The 26,816-nt window shown below is 39.0% G+C and overlaps 1 protein-coding gene across 2 annotated transcripts; it reads left to right on the top strand.

The window, feature by feature from the left end:
- The first annotated feature begins 819 nt into the window (after positions 1-819).
- On the top strand, positions 820-26,013 carry CREBRF (CREB3 regulatory factor). Of its 2 annotated transcripts, XM_034779159.1 has the most exons (8): positions 820-974; positions 2,744-2,869; positions 4,416-5,481; positions 14,932-15,126; positions 18,548-18,737; positions 19,234-19,307; positions 19,607-19,729; positions 19,956-26,013. In XM_034779159.1, the coding sequence occupies exons 1-8, from the start codon at positions 861-863 to the stop codon at positions 20,069-20,071; spliced, it is 2,004 nt and encodes a 667-aa protein (XP_034635050.1). In that variant the 5' UTR covers positions 820-860; the 3' UTR covers positions 20,072-26,013. The 2 variants fall into 2 exon arrangements, with proteins under 2 accessions (XP_034635050.1, XP_034635051.1); XM_034779160.1 differs by lacking the exon at positions 19,956-26,013 and having other exon boundaries at positions 18,548-18,651.
- Positions 26,014-26,816: the final 803 nt, after the last annotated feature.

Here is a 26,816-nt window from a genome sequence, read left to right as displayed (position 1 = left end):
GGACTACAGAAGATATTGAGTCAAGTAAATTACTATTGAATAAATTGGATCAAAACAACCCAGGCCCAGGCAGAAGTCAGTGGAAGAATAACGAAATTGGAATTGGCCCAAACTTTAAGTTCCAATAGGAAAGTTCCCCTTTTTAATAGTGAGTGTGTCTGCTGCACTTCCCTTCTCCCACTAGATGTTACTGCATGAGAAACTGATTAAATTGTAGCTTGAGGTGGATGGGCTGAACTTGTAAGAGAAGGATGGGGAAAACACTAAAACAGGTATGCCCTCAATATCCACTTTGGAAAAGATCATGATTACATGAGTCTCATTCTAGAATTTATTGACTTTGTGATATTAAATGTATGAAGACTGTTGTTTGTATTGGCCTAAAAGTATGCTGGGCACTTTCCAGACATGTGGAAAGACAGTCTCTATCCTGAAGAGCTCGCAATCTAGATAGAGGACATACAAACACAGTGAGGCAAAAGGTAATGGAAAATAGTCTAAACTAGCAGCAAGGTCTGCACAGGTATTGTTTGTTCCATGCTTTTTCATTTACACCAGGGTGCGGGAGGAGAGGAGAACTAATTCTTGTAGCATGTTCCAGCATGAGGTCTATTCAGTTTTGCGGGGGATTTTTATTTTTTGCTCCCTCAGAAATGATCATGTTGGGATACTAACTTTTTTTTCTGAAGGGAAAACCCCGCTGTATTTTTCTTCTTTTTGTGGCTCTTAATTTGTAGTGTAATAAAGGTTAACTTTTGGTGTTTGGTATGTTCATTTTACACAGAAGTCTACAAAGAGAGAAGAGCTCCATGTGTGTGAACTGAAGTTATTTCAGGGAAAACCTCTATCCCTTTCATTGCATGAGTTATATGCTACCCACTGACAGTGAAGTAAAGCTGGAAAGGAATCCAAAAGTGAAGAAAACAAGAAGTTTGGAATTGGATTTGGGGGATCTGGGCTTGGAAATGCCTCAGGTAAGCCTGGTGTGTGTGTTATGGTTGATTTACTTATGTAAAGTATTCCCTCCACACATTTTTAAATGTATAGTTAAATTACAGGATTCTTTTGAGCTAACAAGAAACCTTCAGAAGAAGAGTATAAATTATAACAAGTGAGATGCCTTTCCCAATCTGTTTTAAGTTAAAGCCAAGATGCTGGGTAGAGTCAAAACTGTCCCCTTATAGGATTTGGCTTTGTTTAATAATAAAGTAATCATCAATGGACAAACAAAACTAAAAGCTCAAGTTTTCTCCTCCGGTTTGACTGCTCTTAGAGTTGTTAACTCTCACGGCTGCTTAATCCATACCGTAGGTACTCTTTCTAGAGAGCCACTTTTACCTCTCTGTCTGTGGACATATGAGCCACTTGCAGAGTGAGCCAGTCAAACACACTTACCTTCCAGCAAGATCACCACCTACTAGCACGGTGGGTTTTCAGGCAAACACCACAAATTATGACCTGCTAGTGTCCTAATTCAGAAACCTCTTGTCCAGTTCATTTCAAATTTTATAGAAGAAATTTTGACTTCTACCAGTTTGAGTCCAGTGTGACTTCTTTTGTGGATTTTAGAGGGAGACCAAAAATCAGGCTTATAGCAGTAACTCATTTGTAGCCGTAACTGCCATTGCTTCATAGCATTGTTTCAGTTTGTTTGTTTGTTTTGTTTGTTTGTTTTTAAACTGGCTGTTGGTTTTGACAGAGCATTACACTGCTCCATTATTGTGTGCACGCGCACACACAAATAGGGAGATATAATTGGTCTGGTTCTGTGACAGTCTTGTATCCTGCTGTGACTTCTCTAGGAATACTACACTAAATGCTTACCCTTGCTGCAAAAATCAGTATAGAAATTCCATAGAATTTCTGGGCCCTGGTAGTGATACGACTGGTCATGTAGTCTGTGTCATAAAACAGGACTCAGCAAAGTTGTCTTCCTGATGAGGGTAGGTGCCTGGAACAGTCTTTTATTACTGCAATGATTCACATACCAGCCCAACTCTAGGTGAGAGTAATGCAATGCTGCTTCCTCCCTAGCTCCCAGGACTAATGAGTGATGTCTCGTGAGGATGGGGTGGAAACAGTAAAGCAGGAGTAAAAAATAAGGAATAAGGGCAAAAAGCAGGAATGAGTCTTTTTACTTATTATTTCTGTGGCCAGTAATCCTAACCTAACTGCAAAATGTTTCTACACAAAGTTCCACCTATTTCCCCAGTAGATGTGCAATTGGTTTGTAATGGAACAAATTGGTAAAATCATCAATCTCTACCCAGGATTGAAATAATTGAGGTGTACTTAAAGCTTCCAGGACTAGAATAGTAAGGGTGCTGCAAAGCAAGATTAAGGCCCACTGATGAAGCAGTGGATGAAAAACTTAGATAGTGCCCATTCACAAGAGTATTGACTAGAGCCAGGGGTATTAGTCTGTCACTTCTACAAGCACTAAAATATCACTAAGCTCACCAAGCAATTGAGAATTTCAAGTCAACAACAAAAAGAAATAAATGAGCAACTATCTAGCAGCTACATGATGGATACAAATTTTAGTGTCTCATGTGGGTAAAAGCATTGGATATCGTTAACTGGCTGTTTGCTTATTTGTTCATCTAAAAGTCTTCCAAATGCAAGTATAGAACAAGTTCAAAGTTGAGGTACATGGGGTGTAGGAGTGCGCATATAATATAATATGTATATATTTATATAACTTTTGTAGCTTGCTTAACAAAATCAAACAATTTTGTTGTAGCCCAGTGTGAGCGGAATGGACCCTCCTTTTGGGGATGCCTTTCAGTGCCACACATTTTCAGAACAGACGCTGACGAGCACAGATCTCTTGGCAAATAGTTCAGATCCAGACTTCATGTATGAACTAGTAAGTTACTTTGTTTTTTCCCTTTGGGTAGCATCTTCCTTTCCCATGTAAATGAGGGGATGGTCTATAGGGAGCTGTTCAGTGAAGGTCTGCTGTCTGATTATTCACTACTACTTATTAGTGACGTAGCCCCCAACCACCAGGCCACCAACTGGGATGTTTCACTTACAGGAAGCTGTTAATGCTAACCATCAGCAGAGGCTTTGGTATGTCTTATGTTCAGGAGCCTCAGATTGAGCAGATAGGTGTATGGCTGCTGGGATGTTGTTTGCAGACATAAGTCCCAAACAAGATAGTCTTCTCTAGGAAAGACATTACATTCCCCCAAGTTGAGGATGAGACACATGAACAGAACAAAATGTAAACTAAGCTTATGTTGGAAATAACTAATTTTTCCTATACCAGACATGCCTGGACTAGGAAAAAAGATTGCTCATATTCATTATTTGATTGATCTGGCTAGAACAAGGTTCTTCAGGGTTGGGATATCTGGCATTGGTAATGGCTGGTATGTGGAGCCCTTCTTTTCTTGGTCACTTGTATAAATCTGACCCAGGTGAGTAGGGAACTAAAATAATTTCCATCTGATGGCTCTTTTATATATGAAATGAATTGTTGGTCTTAGTCCAGTTCCCAGTGGCCAGGTGTGCACACAATACAAAAACCCATAACACAATTGGCCAGTACCCTTGCTGGCAGTCTCAGCAGAGAAGCCCAAAATTGATGGAGCATGGAAACTATGCTCCTACCTTTCCCCTAAAAAGATACTTTAGCTCAGGGGGGGCAGACTTTTTGGGTCGAGGGCCACGTCTGGGTGGGGAAATTGTATGCAGGGCCGGGGCAGAGGGTTGGGATGCAGGAGGAAGTGCGGGGTGTGGGAGGGGGTATGGGGTGCAGGAAGGGGCTCAGGGCAAGGGATTGGGGCAGAGGAGGGGTGCAGAGTGTATGAGGGGGTTCAGGGCAGGGGTTGGGGTGCACAGGGGGTACGGGGTGCAGCAGGGAGCTCAGGGCAGGAGGTTGGGGTGCAGGAGGGGTGTGGGATGTATGAGGGGGCTCAGGGCAGGGAGTTGGGGGGCAGGGTGCAGGGGGAGAGGGGGGCTCTGTGTGTGCTGCCCTTGCCGTACCTCCAGGTATCTCCCTCGAAGCTCCCATTGGCCGTGGTTCCCCATTCCCAGCCAATGGGAGCTGTGGGGGGCGGTGCCTGGAGGCAAGGGCAATGCACGCGGAGCTCTCTGTCCCCCCACCCGGGAGCCGCTTCTGAGAGTGGCGCCGGGCCTGTGGTGCCATGGGGGGGCAATACCGTGGGCCGAATCCAAAGCCCGGAGGGGCCGGATCTGGCCCTCGGGTCGTGGTTTGCCCATTCCTGCTTTAGCTCAACGCTGAGCTACTTGTGCTGTGTCTGGTTTTGGGATAAAAAGGCCTCATGTGCCATCAGGCTGGTACACTTCACCAGCACTCAGTGTTTGAGGGGTTTGTTTGTTTTTACAGACCAGGCAGCTGGATGGTCTATAAAATGTGCCTTGTTATCTTGTCTTATTATGCACAGGACAGAGAAATGGACTATCAACAGAGCTCCAGAGACAACTTCCTTTCTATGGAGGACTGCAAAGATATTGAAAATCTAGAGTCTTTTACAGACATCCTGGATAATGAAGCTGCTTTCACCTCGAACTGGGAGCAGTGGGACACATATTGTGAAGACTTAACTAAGTACACCAAACTAACCAGCTGTGATATCTGGGGAACAAAAGAAGTGGATTACCTGGGCCTTGATGATTTCTCAAGCCCATACCAAGATGAAGAGGTGATAAGTAAAACTCCAACTCTGGCCCAGCTTAACAGTGAGGACTCTCAACCTGTGTCAGATTCACTTTATTACTCGGATTCACTCTTCAGTGTAAAACAAAACCCTTTAACTTCTCTGTTACCGGGGAAAAAAATCACAAGTAGAGCAGCAGCCCCTGTGTGTTCCTCAAAGAACATTCAGGCTGAGGCACCTTTGTCAGACTGTGTTCAAAAGGCAAGCAAGCCCACTTCAAGCACACAAATCATGAAGACCAATGTGTACAATAATGAGAAGGTGAACAGTCACGTTGAATGTAAAGACTATGTTAAAAAGGCAAAAGTAAAGATCAGTCCATTACCACAAAGCAGACCAGTGTTGAGCCAGGCACATGCAGATGCAGCAAAGGAGAACACCTGCTATTGTGGAGCTGTAGCAAAGAGACAAGAGAGGAAAGGGATAGATTCCCTTCAGAGTCATAATACTCCTATTTTGCCTTTTAAAGAGACTCAGGAGCTGCTCCTCAGCCCACCCCAGGAACCTCCAGGGCTAGTTGTGGGGGAGAGCAGCCTTTCTGCCAGCACATCTGTCTCAGATCCTTCACAGAAGAAAGAAGAGCACAATTATTCTCTCTTTGTCACAGACAGTTTGGGTGAGCAGCCAACCAAAGGAGACCCTGAAGAGGATGAGGAAGATGAGGAAGATATTGAAGATGAGGACCATGATGAAGGGTTTGGCAGCGAGCATGAACTGTCTGAAAATGATGATGAGGAAGAAGATTATGAGGAAGACAAAGATGATGACATCAGTGATACTTTCTCTGAACCAGGTTTGTTGAATTTTGTGGTATTAGGAGGTGGGCAACTCTTTCTGCCAAGCAAGTATTGGGGAAAATATGCTTTGGAATGATTTATAGATATAGATAGTAACACTTTACCCTTACATAGGACCTTCCATCCAAGGATTTCAAATGCAAACATGAAACCTCACAGCACCCCATTAGGTAGGTATTCTGCCCGTTTCACAGAGACGGTCAAGGTCACAAAGAGTCAGTAGTAAAATCAGGAAGAGAATGTAGAATTCTTGACTCCCAGCTTACTAGACACTATTGCATGTATCTATCCATCCCTTTCATAGGCTGGGATGTATTGAGTCAATTGCTTGATAGTGGGATACACAGAGCCTTACAGCTCTGCAGTAGGTTGTTTCTTTTAGTGTATCAAGAGAATTTTTATCCCCTGACAGTTGCCTGGGTAGCCCATGTGAAATCAGTTGATAGTCTGTCTAGATCAGGGATCTCAAACACAAATCACCACGAGGGCCACATGAGGACTAGTATAATGGCCCGAGGGCCGCATCAATGAAACCTTTTAATACAATGATACAAAAATGTAGTCAAAAATGAAAAAAATGAAGAGTAATATAGTATGCTATTAAAAGTCAATGTATTAACTTTTTAAAAACTGTAATACAAAGTGGGGTTTTAATAAAATATAAACACCTGTAACTATTCCTTATGTGGTTCGGGGGGATGGGAGCTTGGCTGCTGGTGGAGTCAGTGCCTATGGCGGGCCGCAGGAAATAACTCTGTGGCCCACGGGCCGCATGTTTGAGACCCCTGGTTTAGATCCTACTGGACAATTGTCCATAATACACAGATCAATCCTATAATTATCTCTAATTGGCCCCCTGTTGGCAGTCTCAGAGAGCAAGCATTCAATGGGACTGTGGAGACAGAACTCTTCTCTCATCTGCAAGTAGAAAACAGAGAACTAACCCTCATCTGGAAGGTGACAATGCAGTAACTGAAGAAGTGAGGTTCTTACCCATGAAAGCTTATGCTCCCAGTACTTCTGTTAGTCTCAAAGGTGCCACAGGACCCTCTGTTGCTTTTTACAGATTCAGACTAACACGGCTACCCCTCTGATACTCAATGCAGTAACTATTACTGTAAAGATTAAATATAAGCAAAGAGGTCTATAGCTAAGGGGCCTAGTTTTATTAGTGGTTATACACATTTTACACAACTTTCTATCATAGAATAGCCATTAACAGCTTTTACAAACACTTGACAATATATAACTTTGGGGAGGAAACTCAAAAGGCAGTTTAAAAATTCCACTTTAAATCAGCAATCTCAGTCAAGCACGTTTGTAAGGAAGAAGTCATGAGTAGACCTTGTATAAAACAATGTATTGGGTATTCAGTATGCTCTATATTACTTCTACATGTACATTACAAGTCTTTATTAACATCCTCTAAGCTTTCCCTCTTCGTTGCTTCTGTAGGGAATCCTCTCAACTTATTATTTTTCTGAAGCTTTGAGTGGCTTCTGTTACGTTTTTGTGTGGTATGACTTGATTGCCGTACTGCAGGGTTCGGCAGCCTTTCAGAAGTGGTGTGCTGAGTCTTCATTTATTCACTCTAATTGAAGGTTTTGCGTGCCAGTCATACATTTTAACGGTTTTAGAAGGTCTCTTTCTAAAAGACTATAATATATAACTAAACTATTGTTGTATGTAAAGTAAAAAAGGTTTTTAAAATGTTTAAGAAGCTTCATTTAAAATTAAATTAAAATGGGAGCCCCCCAGACTGGTGGCCAGGACCCAGGCAGTGTGAGTGCCACTGAAAATCAGCTCGCATGCTGCCTTTGGCACCCATGCCATAGGTTGCCTACCCCTGCCGTACTGTATAATTCCTGGCCCACTATGCCACATTATTAGGTTCCCATGTTTAATAATATGTAATCTTGAAAAGGAATTTTTTTTAACTGCTGGAATTTCAGTTAGTGGCACTGCATTAATTGCTCTTTTGAAAGTTTTTTCTGGCCAGCAATCCCTTCCACCTTCTATTAAATACTATTGCTCCTACGTGCAGCGTAACTAAGAAACAAAAAAGCCTCTCGGCCTATAAAAGCTCACTGGAGCTTCAAGTAAATAATGAAGGTCATTTATTCCAAGTGTGGAACTAAAAGATTAAATCACCATATAGTCTAATTATACCGTACCAGGGTTTTTGTTGCGTCTTTATTTTTCTAATCCAGCATGGAGCTTTGGCTACGCCAAAGTGTATCCCAGCCTAAATACATCTAGGTGGGAAGGAGGAAGTGATGAAACAAGCATAGAGCAGGAAGACTTTTCATTCTGTTATACTGAAACCAAAGGTAGAGAGTTAAATTTGACACCGAGATGCATTTCACTGAAAGGACAAAGAACCTACTGTTTTTATTGACTCCTATCATGTATATTTTCTACTTTGATTCACCTTTCCCTCCCCCTCCCCCTCCCCCCTGTATTTCTGTGGGTTTATGAAGCACTGACTCATCTGAAACAATGATAAACTAATAATCTGCATGCTCCTTCATTATCCATAGTTTAAAGGATATCCTAAAAGTGGATGCCCAATCTCTATTGAGCAACAACTGTTTTGAGGTCTTATCCTCCTCACCCAGTCATTGCGGAGGCACATCTTATGTGCACTGCATCTGCAGCTGAAAAGAGGGATAATCTAGTAAATAAATGAAAATTACACTTTGGGCAGGGGTTGGTGACTCGGTCTATTTAACTACAGTCTCCCTTTGTCAGGCCAGCACTGAGTTGCCTTTCTGACATGGAGACAGGAGTGTAGCTAATGTATGGTAAGAGCATTAGGAGCCCAAACTTCAGCAAAGGTCAACTGACATTGCATGGGATTCCAGGTGGGTTGTCTAGGTTCTCTCTCACACTAGCTAATAGAGGACCAGCTGTTTTAAAAACAGAATTCCTCTCTGCCTTTTCCATTATACAGTAATAAAACTAGGGCACTAGTTCCTAAATTGATATATGTACCATTTCTGGGCATTCTAGGCTCTACTTTCCTAGAATACTGAGAATTGATGCAGCACCTTCCGACCTAGGAGTATTTAGGCTGGGATACACTTTAGCGTAGCCAAAGCTCCATGCTGGATTCGAATATTCAGTAGAATAAGAGGCACCAGCTGGTTCATCTGAGGTCTAGCTGGTAAATTGTTTAGAAAGACTGGGAACTGCTGATTTAGCAAGATGTCATTTAACTTTCAATCATGATATAAATCAGCAAGCAAGAAACATTTACTCTTGGTCTGCATTTTACTCAGTTATTTTTCTAAAGAAAGGTTGATACTTAATAGTTGCAGATCACCATTTTTAATGGTTCCTTACCAGTGAAATATAGCCATTACACTAAATTTAATAAATCCTTTGGATAGCCAGGAGCATAACTATACATATATGTTAAGTTATACAATTGCTTAAATAAATACATTTGTTCAGTGTCTTAATTATTACATTTTGTTATGTTAGAAAACGATGAATGACACATTTATTATTTACTAGATTAATATTTTATTAATGTTTTGTGTCCAGCTGCATTTGGATGGAAATAGGAATTCAACTAAAATACCCCCAAACTGCACAATATTTTTATTAGTTTAAAAAAAAAACTACCTAAAATGTGCTGGGTACATAAGAAAGATTTATGAAAACATGTTTTGATATTTCAAACTGATTTATTAAATAAATAAAGTATTATCTGTAGCTAGTGAATTGAACTGGTTTTCTTATCACTGTTCTTCAAGATTTTAGAACTAGTAGATCTCATTGAACTCCCACTCAGTTTCTTGACTTTTAATTAATTAGTCATTGAACTGACGTAGTTGAACAAACTGAAATTAAAAAATATTCTCACTGAACCTGCAGAAGCTACTACTGGTGTCAAATGCTGGGTTAGCACTTCAAATTTAATTTTAAATAAGTTTATTTTTAAAGTATGGTTAAAATACTTTTTTTTTTTTAATCATCCATTTTTATTCACCCTGCAAAGTTTCTCAAGCTCCAAAATGTTCTTGCCAGAAAACCAGGTCCAGAAGGATTTCTACAGACTTGTATACTTCTTTTTCAAATCCCTGAACCCTAATAATACTGGGTAATTACAGGGTAACAAAATGGGGTAGGTCACAGAGTGCATTTTAAATCCTAAACAAGAGTGCGAGGGTCTTTCCTTATCCTTACCATGAATTGTATGTGATTTTTGGGATTAGGGTGACAGCTCATACACTGTTCAGGAAAAATTTACCAGACATGCATGTCTGGGTTTTTTGTTTGTGGACTCTTTGTTTTAGTTGTTTTTTACAATGCACAATTGATGGTTAAGAGATCATGTTCTCTGGCTTAGACACTGACTTTGTGTGACATTGGGTAAGTCACTTAACTTACCTGTATTTCAGTTTCTGTCTTTGTAAAATACTTTTCTACCTCAATATGGTGTTGCAAGGCTAAATCACTTAATATTTGCAAAGCTCTTTGAAACTCTGTGAGGCAGAGGTTTTCAAATGGTGGCACGTGCCATCCTACAGTGAAATGGAGGAACATTCTGGGGGTAAGTGGTGACGCCAGCCCCATGTGTCAGGGCTCAGGGAAGGAGCTCCACCTCTGCTCCCTGACTCATCTCAGCGGGCCACCCTGTGGGTCAGTGTCAACATCCGCTGCAGCTGAGCGGAATTCCGCTCATGGCAGCCTCCACGCCCAGCACTGGCTCCACCCCCACAGACCGTCTCACGTGCTTTTTCCCCACCCTGAAAACCTGGGATGGGAGGGGCAGGTATTGTGTCTATTTCTGTCTGGGTTGGGGGACACAACCAAAAATTGTAACTCAAAGGGGGGCTCAGCTCAAAAAGTTTGAAAACCACTGATTTGAGGAAAGATGCTTCTCTTGATTATCGCAGGTAGCTTATTGGATTCAGACTCCCTTACTTTTGCACATAGGATGTAGCAAAGAATGCATTTGGTAGGGTTGATCATATTCTTAACTTTCAGTACCCATTTCTTTTACTAGACCAGCGGTTCTCAAACTTCAGCAACCTGAGGACCACCATTTTGATGCAAAATTTGTCACGGATCCCCAAGCCCTCCACTCAGCCCCAGGCCCCCCCCCCCCCCCCCCCCCCCCCCCCCGGCCCCCCCCCTGCCCCTCCTCTTCCCCATCTCTTTCCGCCTCCTCCCTCCCAACGCCTCCTGCACACCGCTGAACAGCTGTTCCACGGCATGCAGGAGGCACTGGGAGGGAGGGGGAGGAGTTGATCAGCGGGGCCGGCAGCCCCAGACATGACTCGCAGACCCCAGTTTGAGAAAACCTGTACTAGACTCTAAACTGAGGGCACTTACATTGATAGCTGCCCCTCTGGAATGACTTGATCTAGGCAAGGTCAAAATCAAACTAGATCATTTTCCCTTCCCTTCCCAATGGCCCCAATACATCATCTTGTAAAGCAACTCTTGAAAAGAATGGGTCCAACTAACTAAAAACTAATAACCCATCTGTTTACAGAATGCCCTGAATGTCTAATATCTACCCAGCCATGTCATTATCTGGAGAATCTATGTTTGGTAACTTTTCTGTTCTCCTTGTGTCTTGGGACACTGTTCTAAAGATGAACGGCTCTGTAATCTAAACTTCAGATTTGAAATATCCTTGGAATCACAGTGTGACTTTTGTTATGTATTTTGATGGTCCTGTAAGCCATTTCAGTTTTGTTTTTGTACAGTATAAAGTTTTATTAATTTAGAATGCCCAAAGGTGCCCAAAGAGTCATAGGAGTTAACATGACCCAGTCACTTGTGTAAAAATTACAGTATTAAGCAAAATTCGGGGTTTGGTTTATAGCAATGTCAGCCTGCTTAGTACCATGACAAACACCTCATTAAAAATCCTTTTAACCTTTTGTTAAAGATACAGAGAAAGAAAGAAAAACAGTTAAAGCATTTCAAATGAAAGCCTTACTTAATACTTTACATTTTAAAACAAATATTATTAAACAGTAGGAAAAGGTGTGCACAAAATACTTACCTTCAGAAATGGAAGAGGTTCCATCATTGATCTGTCAAGCAACGTCTTTCACCTGTTCATTCTTCCCTCCCTCCTGTCCTTGACTATCTGTTAGAATTAAAGTCAGGATCATCTTTAAGTTCTGTTAGGGTTAATTTGGTGACTATGACAGTCTTTCATTCCTCATCTGAGGGATTATCAGTGTTGGCTGATTCCACAACAGTGGGATGCATGAAGGGATTGAGAAGGCTTTTTCTTTAGATTAGAGAACCCACTTCTATGTGGGATTTAAATTTAGTACTTAAATGTCTTATGAAACACCCTTTGGAACCAGTGGCCACTTGTTATTCTCTTCTTTACATGTCCATGAAGGCTGCTTGTTGGTGGCCATCACTTCTGCCTGAAGAGTTGGGGAAATATGGACTTTAATTGTGGACCCCCATTTATAGTGTTTTTCAGGGACAAAATTTCATTACATTCGCATCTTAAGTTTCTTTCTAAGGTGTTGACTGAGTTTCACATCAACCAAGTCCTCCATCTCCAAGTTTTTTTTCCTCCAAAGCTACATCAGACCAGGGAGGATGCTGCCTTACCTGGATGTCAGGAGAGCATTAACCTTCTGTTTGGGCAGAACCAGATCATTTAGAGGGTCTCCCAGGTGTTTGTCTCAATTGCTGACAGGCCCATAATCTCCTCCCAGAGACTCTCAAGGTGGATTTCTGAGTAATGTTACTTCTTGTTATGAATTTGCCAATATACACCCTTCTCCTAGAGTGTGAGCCCATTCTGAAAGATCCCTTTCTACCTCAGTGGCATTACTTAGAATCATAGAACAGTACTGCTGGAAGGGACTTTGAGAAGTCATCAAGACCAGCCTCCTGTGCTGAGGCAGGACCAAGTAAACCTAGACCATCCTTGACAGGTATTTATCCAATCTGTTTTTTAAAACTTCCAATAATGGGGATTCCACAGCCTCCCTTGGAAGCCTATTCCAGAGCTTAAATGCCTTTATAGTTAGAACGTTTTTCCAAATATCTAACCTAAATCTCCCTTGCTGCAGATTAAGTCCATTACTACTTGACCTACGTTCAGTGGACATGGAGAATGACTGATCACAATCCTCTTTATAACAGCCCTTAACATATTTGAAGACTAACAGCTCCCTCCTCCACCACCTTTTCTTTTCTCAGGACTAAACATGCCCAGTTTTTTTTAACCTTTTCTCATAGGTCAGGTTTTCTCAGCCTTTTATCTTTTTTGTTGCTCTCCTCTTGACTCTCTCCAATTGTCCACATATTTCCTAAAGTGTGATGCCCAGAATTGGACGCTGTCCTCCAGCTGAGGCCTCACCAGTGCTGAGTAAAGTGGGACAGTTATCTCCCGTGTCTTACATACAACACTCCTGTTAATATACTCCATAACGATATTAGCCTTTTTCACATTGCTTGATTTAGGGCAAGTGGCCTTAAACACATTCCCATTATTGAGATCTGCAAGGCTTGGACCTTGATACATACATTTTTCCAAGCATTATGCAATGCTTCATTCTTCTAGATCAGATGTTGCCCTTGGGATTGCAATCTTTTCTTCAGTGTTGGACTCTGCTCCAAGCTCCCTCCTCTAATGAGGATATTGCTCAGAAGTCACCTGAAATAGAATATCCATAGGGACACTAGTTGAAGAAGGCAAGGTCACTCACCTTGTGCAGGAACTGGAGTTCTTCGAGATGTGTGTCCCTATGGGTGCTCCACTATCCACTCTCCTCTTCCTCAGCTTCAGAGTTTCCGATATGGGACTATGTGGTGAAGAAAGAACTGGGAGTGGTTTGCCTGTGCAAATATCTTCAGTGTGGGGCAGAAAGAAGTGTAGGGTGCATGCATGGGTCAAATAGACATTGCTACCAAAATTCTCTGACCAGAGTTACATGGGATGCGTGTGCTCTTGAAGTGGTCACTTGACGAACTCCAGTTCCTGCACAAGGTGAGTAACCTCTCCTTTTGAGGCAATAGGGTTTTGGCAGCAATGCTTTCACCGTGTTATAATACACTTAATGCCATTATAGTTGGCTTTAGGAGGAAACAAACTTATCAAATCATGGTGGGAGTTTACCAACCCAAGTATAAAATCTATATTCTTACATTTATTATGGCAACCAAGGTGGAAAAAACCCTGATATTTAATTCACATCATCCTGTCTTCTAAAAAGGAAAATACGCATTAATTAACAAATAGAATCCCAACGCTTGCCCTACTCTCTTGGTGCATGAAAAAATTGAAGTGAGATTCTCTATCTATGCAATAAAATCACTAACATCTTTACTTATTACATCACGTCATTCCATGTCCTGTTCCCAATTATCCATTTTTGTCTCTGCAATTTGTTTTTAAGTAACGCTCAATATTTTACTTTTCAAAAATTGTCCTATTTAAAATTGCGGTGAAGAACTAAGTGGATAGAGAATAAAAGATAACTAAAATAATCCAGTACCAGTGCTATAAAGTTGCAGAGTGAAAACTCTCTATTCTGTAACCTGGTGGTATAGGTATTAAAAACTGAGGTATAAAAACATGTTTTTAAGTAATATATTTCATACAAACAGCATCCTAATTTAACTCTAAAATATCTTTCCTTTGTAATTGGATTATTTATCTTTTCTCCTTTGATCCCTTGTCTGCATCTCTTTAATAACAAACTGAATGGATCTTGGCTCTAGTTGTTTAGATGAGAGGTGGGGCTGGTGGCAGATAATGCTGAACAGAGGGCCTCCTATACTGGAACCTTTTCCTCTTCCATTGGTCTGATGAAGCTGGCTATCATGACCTTCAGGGCATGCTACAAGGGTGATCTTTTTTTCCCAAGCTTTTGAGGGTGTCAATCAGACAAAGTTTTGTTCTGGACTGATTCGATGGATCTTGCTCTTTGTCCAACTTGCCCTTTAGGATGCTTTTATGTTTTGTTTAAAATTCTACATTGCTGAATAGATTCATTTATGAAATGAGGGAGAACTGGAATGTTTTTGCTGAGAATTGAAGGACAAAGTGATGAGGGAGGTACGAGACGGCTATCCAACACTACAAGAATTGCAGAGATGGCAGCTCTCACATTGTGTGATAGGGAGATTGTGGAGAAGAGGATAGCTGGTTCATCAGTGGTATAAGAGCAGAGAGAGGCTTTCCCCAATTCAGCAGTCATTGTCTTATCACAGTTGCAGCTGCATCAATGGCTATACATCTATTGCTGGATTTATAGCAAATGCCGAAGTAGCATACAAGGTGAAAAACAAGGCTAATTAGATAGTGTGGAGCAAGTCCATTGAGGGCTTTAACTAAAAGTCTTCTCACTTGTAGTTTCTTGAATGCTGGGTTTGGTACCTGTAGACATATTAGAATATTTCCAACCTTGAGTTTATAAACTGACTAATGCAATTTATTCCTGTAGGATATGAAAATGATTCGGTGGAAGACTTAAAAGAAAGTGCTGCAGTATCTTGCCGAAAAAGAGGCAAACGAAGATACTTTTGGGAGTATAGTGAGCAACTGACACCATCGCAACAAGAAAGAATGCTGAGGCCGTCGGAGTGGAGTCGAGATACGTTACCAAGTAACATGTATCAGAAGAATGGGCTCCATCATGGTAAGAGTAGTTCTCTAGTAACTAGTTAGCGTCTTTGATGCTGTCATCTTCACATACTGATGCTGTCTCTGACTTCATGTAAGGGAGCTCTTGTTTTGCTATATGAGAAGGAATCACTGAAACAGTATAACTTTTATTTAACTGTTTGGAATCTGTAGTGCATCCAGGGAAGAGATAGTGCCAGTCAGACACCCAACAGACAGCCCCCAACCTGAAGCAAATACTGACCAGCAACCACACACCACGCAATAAAAACACTAACCCAGGAACCTATCCTTGCCACAAAGCCCGTTGCCGACTCTGCCCACATATCTATTCAGGGGACACTATCATAGGGCCTAATCACATCAGCCACACTATCAGAGGCTCATTCACCTGCACATCTACCAATGTGATATATGCCATCATGTGCCAGTAATATCCCTCTGCCATGTACATTGGCCAAACCGGACAGTCTCTACACAAAAGAATAAATGGACACAAATCAGACGTCAAGAATTATAACATTCAAAAACCAGTCGGATAACACTTCAACCTCCCTGGTCACTCAATTACAGACCTAAAAGTCGCAGTTATTCAACAAAAAAACTTCAAAAGCAGACTCCAACGAGAAACTGCAGAACTAGAATTAATTTGCAAACTGGACACCATTCAATTTAGACTTGAATAAAGACTGGGAGTGGATGAATCATTACACAAACTTAAAAACTATTTCCCCATCCTAATTTTCCCCCTACTGTTACTCACACCTTCTTGTCAACTGTTTTGAAATGGGCCATCCTGATTATCACTACAAAAGTTTTTTTTTTTCTCCTGCTAATAGCCCACCTTAATTAGTCTCATTAGAGTTGGTATGGCAACACCCATTTTTCCATGTCCTCTGTGTATATATATCTTCCTACTGTATTTTCCACTGCATGCATCTGATGAAGTGGGTTTTAGCCCACGAAAGCTTATGCTCAAATAAATTTGTTAGTCTCTAAGGTGCCACAAGTTCTCCTCATTCTTTTTGCATATACAGTAGTAACCTTCAGTATACTTTCCCTCCAGAGGAAAATGGATGAATTGAGAACTGTAACTCCTGAAGTGTCTCAGTGGAAATACTGAATGTTCTAAAATCTTCTCTGTGCAATACTGCAAATGTCACAAATTAGTAATAAACCTGATCTTTGCCCCCCAATACTGGGAGGCAGATCTAGTGTTGCTTGCAGTAGAGTTGACCAATACATGGTACTGAGATGCACTTTCATTCAAGTGTCAACTAAAGAATAAGTCAACAAGGTAGAGGTCTCTCTTGCCTGGCTACTCTTCACACACTCCTTCCACCCTTGTGTATCTGGCAAGCTTTTGGAATAATATCTTATCTATAAAAAGAAGAACAGGAGTACTTGTGGCACCTTAGAGACTAACAAATTTATTAGAGCATAAGCTTTCGTGGGCTAAAACCCACTTCTTCGGATGCATGCAGTGGAAAATACAGTAGGAAGATATATATACACAGAGGACATGAAAAAATGGGTGTTGCCATACCAACTCTAATGAGACTAATTGATTAAGGTGAGCTATTAGCAGGAGATCTAATAAATTTGTTAGTCTCTAAGGTGCCACAAGTACTCCTGTTCTTCTTTTGGCGGATACAGACTAACACGGCTGCTACTCTGAAACCTATCTTATCTATGAATACTTAAGTATCTTTTTGGACTTCTTTGTTACACCCTCTTAGAACCATAAAGTAATATTCTGTCTCTTTCCATTTGGTGAACATAGATCATATTTCCATCCTGTGACTTTTTTTTACAAGCCAACTTTCCTGTATTTTGGACATTATTGATGATGTCAAGGACAAACAGTTTTGAGAATAGAGTTTGTTCTTCTGTATTGTGCCCTCTGCTGGTAGGCAGTTCCCACCTGGTTGTAATTCTGAAGGGACATTGAAGTTAACGAAATAAACAAACTTCCTTAGTTGTATTGTTAACATCCTCTTGCACTGCTGAAATTGAAAATTTCCTCTGTCATTTTTAATATTGATAGTTTTCAAACCCTTTGTTTATAAAAAGTAATGTTGCATGATGTTCTGTCTGAGGTGGAAATTTTTTAATTCAGTTAATGCATTTCTGTTTATTTAAATGTGGAAAAACTTATAACTTGCAAAAATAGCAATATATCTTTATCACTAACAAATATAATTATATATATATATTCCAGATTGGGATTTGCACTTCTGCTCCCTTTTATGAGAAAGTCTTCAATACTTTCTTCAGAGGCATGACTTGGAGGGCTGTCTTGCAAGACCTTTGTACATAGAACTGCCCTTTAACTCAATGAGTTCTGTATGCAAAAGGCTTATAGAGTTGAGCACTTTGTTAGCATCCAGAAGTTGCAGAATTGAATGTGTGTGAAAGGCTAGCTGATGCCTCATGACAAGCCATTTTAGTTATCAGTTCATCTGGGAAATGTCTCTGGGGAAAGTAAAAAGAACAGGAGTACTTGTGGCACCTTAGAGATTAACAAATTTATTAGAGCATAAGCTTTCGTGGACTACAGCCCACTTCTACTGTGGCTGTAGTCCATGAAAGCTTATGCTCTAATAAATTTGTTAGTCTCTAAGGTGCCACAAGTACTCCTGTTCTTTTTGCGGATACAGACTAACACGGCTGCTACTCTGAAATCTGGGGAAAGTGTTTGCCAGTATCTCTGTTATTTTAAGTAAAATAGTATCTTTCCTGTTTTAAATAAACTTAAGAAGGGGAATGTGCAGCAAAAACAGATACTCCTAAGGAATAAAGATCCTGATTTTTTTCATGCACTTAGTTTGGTTTTACTAAGGATAAAAGAAATACAGGAGATATGTGAATTGCATAAGTTTTATAAACATCAGTATCTATAAAGAGATTTCCTCAAAGATATCCACAAGGCTTTGACTAGTCTGTACAATGGTTGTGCTTGGATCAAGCTGTCTCTTATTGTAATACCAACCCTTTACTCTCACTTCATGAAGAAAAGAAGATAACAGAGTAATGGATTGTTTTATTTCTTGGTGTGAATTTGATGACAGTGCAAGTGAGATTAATGGAATGAGCTACAGTGGGAAGGTGTTATGAAACCTTGCTGTTTTGCCTCATCCCTGACTTGTAACATCCACAGTTCAGGGATTATCCTGCATCCCACCCATTGCTGCTCATGCATCTCAGTCCTAACCAGCAGTGTTTGCTCTTCTGGTTCTGGATGGATCGTCAATAGTGCCAAATTGTGTGGTGGTCCTGTTTACATTGCAAAAGGTTACAGGGACCTGACAGGTTGCATCCAGGTCTCCAGTGATGAAAAGATAACCTACTCCCCAGATGCAGTTTAAGAATGTTTTTTAGTTGTATGTCTCTGTATTCTAACACCCCTCAACCCTGTCATCTGTGTATTCAAATAGGAAAATATGCAGTAAAGAAGTCACGGAGGACTGATGTGGAAGACCTGACTCCTAACCCCAAAAAACTTCTCCAGATTGGCAATGAACTAAGGAAACTGAATAAGGTGATTAGTGACCTGACACCAGTCAGTGAACTTCCCTTAACTGCCAGACCGAGGTCAAGAAAAGAAAAGAACAAACTAGCTTCCAGGTAAACTTTAAATGGCTTTTACCTGTGTGAATTAATCCTATTTGGGATTATTCTAGACATGTGCTTTACAAGTGAGACCTCTTTGAATTTCTTACTTAGAGAGAGGCTGCTTAATCCTTGACAAGCATTGTAAGGTTAGTATTGCTTTAACAAAAAAACAAAAACAAAAAATCCCCCAAAACAATCAGGACATCTGATTCACATTGAAAATTCAAACTAGATTGTACTTTCTTCCCATTGGAAGCAGGCCTAGCTAATAGATTTTGGCACAGACCCAGAAAGCCATCCTGTTAACTAACAGGAACCTGAGATGCTACAGGAACTGCTGCCATATTGCATTTCTTTGTGTGTATGAATGATACCAAATACAAACAGTGGTTGTAGAGATGATGTGGGAGCAGATAATAAGCCACAATCTCTGGCAGCACGGATGGAAGTTAGCGATAACAAATGTTCTATAGTGATTAGAGGCATATTGAATCTCTCTCCATTACAGGGCTTGCAGACTAAAGAAGAAAGCCCAGTATGAAGCCAACAAAGTGAAGCTATGGGGTCTCAACACAGAATATGGTAATTAACTTTTTTCACTTACACAATTTTTCCTTTGTCTTAATACAAACAGTTGTATGTTCTGTATTTTCACGTCGCCAGAGTCATACGTTGGACAATTTTTTATGCAGAAAAGGGTGTTGGTATTTAACTTGTAGGTAGTGCGTAAAGATAACTTGGTTTGCTTTTGATTAGTTATTTGTGTTGTGGTAGTGCTATTTTAGGGACCATTGCAATAAAGTGCAGTACATACACATAGGGAAACACAGTTCCTGCCCAAGAGAGATTACTATGTGATCCAATGTTGTCTTTTTCTGTAGATAATTTGTTGTTTGTGATCAACTCTATCAAACAAGAAATTGTTAATCGAGTGCAGAGTCCTAAAGATGACAGAGGAACCAACATGGAACAGAAGCTTGATGTACTTATTAAAGATACTCTTGGTAAGGAATAAACTTAATCAACCACATACTCCAAAACTGATATGTAACAAGTGTTGAGTCCCTTCAGCCTAGTATTTCTATAGGAGCAGTTGCCCAGTTATCACAGAGCATTCTGCTTGGTTACTGACAAACAGCAGGAATTCTGAGAGGTTTTGTATTACTTAAAATATGCACATATGTGGGAATAAAAATGATCTTAAAGTACATCCCTAACTTTCCTTTCCAGGACTACCGGTAGCTGGTCAAACATCAGAATTTGTGAATCAAGTTTTAGAGAAAACTGCAGATGGAGACCCCACTGGTGGCCTTGTAGGGCTGCGAATACCAACGTCAAAAGTTTAACAGACATCATTTCACCTAATCTCATTGGTCAGAGCTCTACCTGTGTTAAGTACTCCACTGTAAATTTCATTCTGGTCTGCATGTCAGTTTAGCATTATGTAAACACTTAAAATTAGGTTCCATAGTTTTTTTAATAACATTGTAATAGGATAAGTAAACGCACGATATAAAATGCTTAATTAGCATTTTGGGAGCATAAACCATATAGTATTAAAGCTGCTTCAGGCACAAATACAGAGATTAGGTGTTTTTAAACCTAGGACCAGATCATATAATTTGCTTTAGAAGCAAAAACACATTTTGTGCTAGTGAAAATGTTAGCAAAATGCCGAACATTGTGGCAGGTTTATGCTCTGAGTAAAATTAAAAATTAAGAGGAAGCATTCTTTTGTAAACTGTCAAAGTTTAGTGGGTTTTTTAGAATTACTGCTTTTTTTCTTCTAAAAAATAAAACCAGTAAGCTTTCTTTGCACCCATTAACTTGTACATAGTGCACACGGCATTAGAGCTAGTGTGCCATAAAAGACTTTAATTTTCTGAGCTTAATATTGTATTTAAATGTCTGTGAAAGTAAGAGCAGAAAAAAAAGTATATTCTTTGTGCCTTGTATTTTGGGGGAGAGCTATAAATATAAGCTAGTAAAGTTTTTGTACGATGAAAACCCTGAGGAAAAAACAAGATGTATAGATGGTAAGATTATGGGGTTTCATGTATTTGTTCCAGCTCTTACAAATTTTTGAATGTATATAAGAATATGTTGAAAATGTAGATATATGCCACAGAGTCTATGTATTGTATAAAAGATGGCTCTAGAAAATTCAATTTCGGTACTTGGCCGGAAGAAAACAAATACTTGCACATTAATGCGATTGTTTATTTTTGTACCAAAGACAAATGCAACTGATATGGCAAACTGCCAGTCTAAGTAAAGTTTTGCACAGCTTACATGATACTGTACTGAATGTAAAAAAAAAAAAAGAAAAAAAAAAGAAAAAAAATTAAAGGTCAGGGTTAGGGATCTTACTGAACTGTGAATTTTTTTTTTTTGTTTGGGTCCAATTATCTACAGAAGGAGCATTCATACATAATATTATTTTGCAGTTCTTCTAGTTCGCTTCCATAGTAGATAAGTTGATGACCATCTCGAAGTCTTTCAATCTTTTTTTTTTTTCTCTGCATTTGCTGTAGGAAATTTTTAATATATGTGGATTTTAGGAAGCTATTGGAAAAATAGTTTTCAACTTTGAGAATTTAAAAAAATTATTTAGCTTGTTGTAGGATACTTCCACCAAACAACCAAAATAAAATTATTTTTATTGTAATATGTATATATGTAAAGAGGAAAAAGAGCTACAAATAATCTAATTCCTTAGTTGCCACTTTTCCAGTTGATGTATTATTATGCATGTGATGTTTCAAAGGATCAGCACAGGCTTAAAACAAAAACAAAATTTATAGTTTTCTTTTATATTTTTGTACAGAAATTTCAAAACTAGCTTCTTCAAACTTATATGTGACTTATTCTTAATTCAGTAGTTTCTATGATTGGGAAATACTAACACACATTAGTTCTTATTTGCTCTTCTGCTCATAAGAGTTTGCTTTGTTAGTCAGTGTTTAGAGTATAAATGAAAAGCTTTATCTCTTGACGAGAAAGTCCTTTATGTCAAGGCAAGATCATTCTCTGGTTTCATGGACCCCTTTTTTCTCCCCTTTCCTTTTTATTTAAAGATAATGACAAAACACTGTCTACTGAGAATAGAAATACCAAATACTTTAAAATGTAGCTGCTGAAAAAATGAAAAAAAAAAAAAAAAAAAAAGTCCATGAAGGTTTTCTTTCTGCTCCCTTTGGGGAAATCTCTCTCCTTCATGTAACTTGTCTAAGTTTGTACTGTGACTCCTTTTATGTATAGGTAGAATTATTTTTATACCTAAACTTTTAGTGTAAGAAGGTCTGAATCAAAAGTAGTAAACTAAAGAGTGGAAGATGAAAATGGCAATCCTGCTACATGCTTGTAGTGTGTCCACAACTTATTCTACATCTTGATATTTTGAAAAATTTAAAAGGGTGGAGGAAGCCAAAATACCACTACTGAACTGTATCACAAAGTTTTTCTTTCAAGATTTGTGAAAAAGTACCCAATACTATCTAGTCAAAACTTAGAAAATTCGCTTAAAGGATTTTAAAAACTTGAGCAAGGGACTGTCTTGTTTGTTTGGGGAGGTTTCGGGGTGGGGGGTGTGTGTGTGTGTGGTGGGTTGTTGTTTTTTTAATATGGCGGAAGGGAAGCACAGGTTTGTAGCTTCAGAACAGAACATAATGGGTCAGATGCATCCCTGTTGTAATTCTACCAATACCAAGAGTTATACCAGAGATGCATTTGGCCATTGAAATCTTGACAAAGAATGTCAATGTCATGTAAATTTAAAGTCATGGCTATACTGAGATTTGAAATAATGTTAGTCCTTTCTGGTGTTTAAACATTCGTGATGCTAGAAAGGTGCAAACGCTGTATCAGAACTGTATAGACAAGGCAGTATTTCAAAATACGATGACAGCAGTTTTGCAATCAGGTAGGATTTACATGACAAATTAAACTGACGATAAGGTAGAAAAATGCCCTTTTCTAGCTGTTCAGGAATACTGAGCTAACGTTGCTTTATAGCTTTTTATTTTGTCTGAAAACCAGAATATGATTTTGGTCTAGCATTTCAAAAAAGACTTCGAATCTCTTTAGTGGATTCCGTACCCTTGCATTTCAGTGTTTTCTATGTATTATTTTAAGTTAAATAGTTAAAAGCTTTTAAATAGTTGAGCTTTTTAATGTTGACACTTTATTTTGTACCTATTTATATAAGTATGTATATCTTAGAAAAGCACTTTGTTTAAAAAGAAGAAGAAAAAAATTGCGTTTTTATATGATTCCTGCCATTTGCTGCTAACTCTGGGCTGGTCAGAATGCTGCAGCGATACTTGATCTAAATAAAACCTGGCAGTAAAATGTAGAGTAAAGTTAAGACCTTTGCTGGTTTAACTTTATCATAAAGATGACATAGGCAAGCTGTGCAGCTTTACATTTTAACCAGGGGACTCTGTGGCATTTAAACCGTCTAGAAATGGTTGTACTTTAATGCCAGTAACAATCTGCTTCCTCTAGTGTCATTAAAATATATATGTTTAGTGTATTCTTATCACAAACAAATCTTATAAGGGTAAAAATACAAATGTACATGTTCTGTTTTTTGGAAATTGTGGCATGCATTTTTGGATGATCTTTAGAGAATAGTTCTCTAAAGGCTTTCAGCATTCATACATGGTATGTGGATCTTAATGAAGTCCTTGAATATTTTTGAGTGTAGGCATTGTGAATATTCACTTTAATTCTGTCATCCAAAACCAATTATACATTTTGATTTAATAAAAACTAAAAGCTCTTCCTTTTTTCTGATACACTGGATTCTCTAGAATTTGTTTCCATATTAAAGCATGCTGTCAAAATGCTCTTGTTAAGATCTTGTCAGCCTGAATTTGGGTGCCACACTTTTTGAATCAGTATGATCGACTGCGTGTTCTACTGTACCATGTATGATTCTTGTCCGTTCCTATTTCCTTCATGCCAGATTATGATGTGGCTTTATATTGTGCCTTACTTGTACATTTAGAACTAAATGTTTTTATTTTTCATTCCCCTGAACCTGTTAAATCCTTTGACCCTTCTGAAAGCAAAATCAGAACTATGATAAAAGCATCATGAAGGAACTTCAAATGAATCTGATTTCAAATTCTCTTAATAGTACTTTGTATTTGTATGGAAGACCAATTTTGAATGGCCTTGGGAGATGGGGGTGCTAGGGCTAAACAAATAAAATAAAAAATATTTTCCACTACATCCCTTCAGCTAATGCTTTCTCTGACTTTCATAAGTTTATCAAACAAGTTTTCTGATTTATTTTTTGGGGGGTGCTTATTAAGTCTCCAGTTAGATGTGGAAGTGCTTGATTCTACTCTCATAGCAGTATAAATCAAGAATAACAACACTGACATCTGTGATATACATTGATGTAAAAGTGATGTGAGAATCGGGTCCAGGTGTGCTCAGTTCATCAGCTTGAAGTTTAGTAAGCTCTTTTTCCAGTTTAAAAAAAATAGCAGTAAAAAGCAAAATTCTTCCTTTATAAAATGCATGGTGGGTCTTTTAAGTAATCTAAAAAATACCAGACATATTTCTGAAATACATTGCTGCCAGTTTGGGTTTCATTTTTAAAATCTATACCATTATCTGATGTTTGCCTTCATTTAATAAAACTATTAATTTATTCACAAAAATGTCAAGAATGGATGTGCTTTTATCTTCCATAAATCTTTTTAAAACATATAGATAGGTGAAATATCTTAGTTTTTAAAAAATATCTACTTTGAAAGGGTTGTATACAGTTGCCTTCAGCAGAAATAGCAAATATAATTTTGTTCCTCAAATTTGCTTAGCAGTCTTCCTGAAACTGTGTTGAGGCATAGCCCAGTTATGTAACATGAATGTTAGTATCTTTATTTGGCCTTGGGACATGAATTTGAAGAATGTGTCTAATCATGATTTTTTTTTTATTTTAAAGTTAAAGGTTTCAGTTGGGTACCACTAGTTCAGTATGCTACCAGATGAAACCTTGGCTTATTCACAGAGCTGCAGTTCATTTTGTTTACCCTAGGGATCATGCAAAATACATTTCAAATAGTTACTGCTGAAGTGGCTGATTCTTATTGTAACCATATAAAGGGCATTACATGTTGAGAAAACACCACTTTTTTTTAATATCCGTTTTACATTGGAGATATTTCAATGTCCGCATTGCGGAAGTGGTACTCTAGAGTATATTTTTTTCACTGCATCCAAAAACTGAATGATACCTTGCTGATGATGTTTGATTTACATTTTACAACAGGCCATGATTTTTAAAGGATATAGCATAGTAAGGTGTGTGTGCTGAATTTATATCCCTCAGCCTCTTAGACATTCATGAACTTCCACAAAGGCAAATGCTGATTATGCATTTATTAACTGTCTTTCTATTGAGCAATGGAAAAAAATAAAGCCAGATCCATTTAAGACCAATCTCAATTTTATTTTTTAATCTGGACAAAAATCCTAAACTATTTTAAGCAAGCAATATATACTGTAGTACTGTATCACCATTTAAAGATTGAATGGGTTAGGAACATTGGAGAGTTAGACATCTGGATAAGCCAAACTTGGGTGTGTAGAATGGTTAGAGTAGGATTCTCTTGGCTTGGACTTCGTAATTACAAATGCATCTTCTACCACAATACTTCCTTTTTTTCCTCCTTCTTTGTGACGTTAAAAACCAAAAAAATGTAGTGGTTTAAATGTAGCTGCTTTTTGAACCTTTCTTAGAACACTATATTCTACTAACTGCTTTTCTGTTGATTGAACCACCCTTTTCCCCTACCCTTTTTAGAAAACTTCATCCGTCTAAAAGATGTCTTGTAGCTCAGTAACTGTGGCTAAGAATGAACTCTAAGGCTGATGGCACATGGTGGATTTAGTGAACTGACTGAAAGGCAACAATTAAAATAATTTTTAACAAAACGTGGCAACCTGCTCTGCTTATGCTTGGGGTCATGTTTGTAATGCTGTCCTCAATATTCTGTAGTCAATTTCCAACTGGAGATCAGAAAAACTTTACTGAAAGTCTTGTGTCTCTGTCAGAAAATAATTTTACCTTGTTAAAAGCATGATCTGTTAAGAGTTGCAATGTTTAATGTTGGTTAATAGTTGTGCAGTTTTCTTTTTAAAGAGGCACAATTAAAATATTGATTTTTGTTTACTCTGTCACCCTGGAGCCCTAGCACTTCTATTCAGATACAAACTCATCAATGTATGCAACATCCTTTGTAATTTAAAATAAAAAATTGTGGAGAAAAAACAGTTCTCAAATTCTTGTGCATCCCATTTGGTGTGTTCTCTCTCCTGCAGTGCATCAGCTGAGGCATTGCTTCTATAGTTCTCAGGTAAAATTACTTGGGTTTCCCCTGTAGAATGTTGTATGTACTGACATTGCAGGAAGCTTGAAGCCCTCTTCCCCGCCCCCATAGAACAGGGACAGCACAGTCATTAACAGGATAAGCTCCTCCCATTGCCCCACTATCATGCTTCAATGTTCCTCTTGGAGGGACCATTACTAGATATGAGGATAACTTAATGTCTATCCCCATTCAGTTCTTGGCATAGTAATAGCAACCAGCTGATAAGGTGCTGGAGTGACGTGGACAGTTCTCCAGTAGAATCTAGACTGAGACCACCAAGTTATTTTACAAAAGCCACAAAACAGCTATGGTATGGTCTCTGTGGACTTCGGTCTCTGCTGCCCTTTCAAGGTACAAGTCTGTAGCATCTTACTCGCATTTCACATGCGCAATTTCAGCTTTACGTGGTCGGCAAAAACAAAAAAAAAGAAAAATAATTTTAATACTGTACTTGTAGTGCGGGCAATTCCGCCCGCCATTCAACTCAATGTAATTTTGACTATATGCGGTTTTCGCTTTACGTGCTAACCACGGAACGGAACCCCTGCATAAGATGAGATTCGCCTTTTATGTTTAGCAAACTGCACACTTTAGGCTGGGAGGAACCCCTTTATGCATGCTAGAATGAGGTGGTGAAAAAGGATCCTGCATTAACACACTCTTCTCTTTTTGTATTCTCAGGTGGAGAGTGTGTAACAGCCAT

Source organism: Trachemys scripta, chromosome 8 (assembly GCF_013100865.1).
Source record: "Trachemys scripta elegans isolate TJP31775 chromosome 8, CAS_Tse_1.0, whole genome shotgun sequence".
NCBI lineage: Eukaryota > Metazoa > Chordata > Testudines > Emydidae > Trachemys > Trachemys scripta.
The sequence above is the reverse complement of the archived record's forward strand: the minus strand, read 5'-3'. Positions and strand labels throughout refer to the sequence as shown.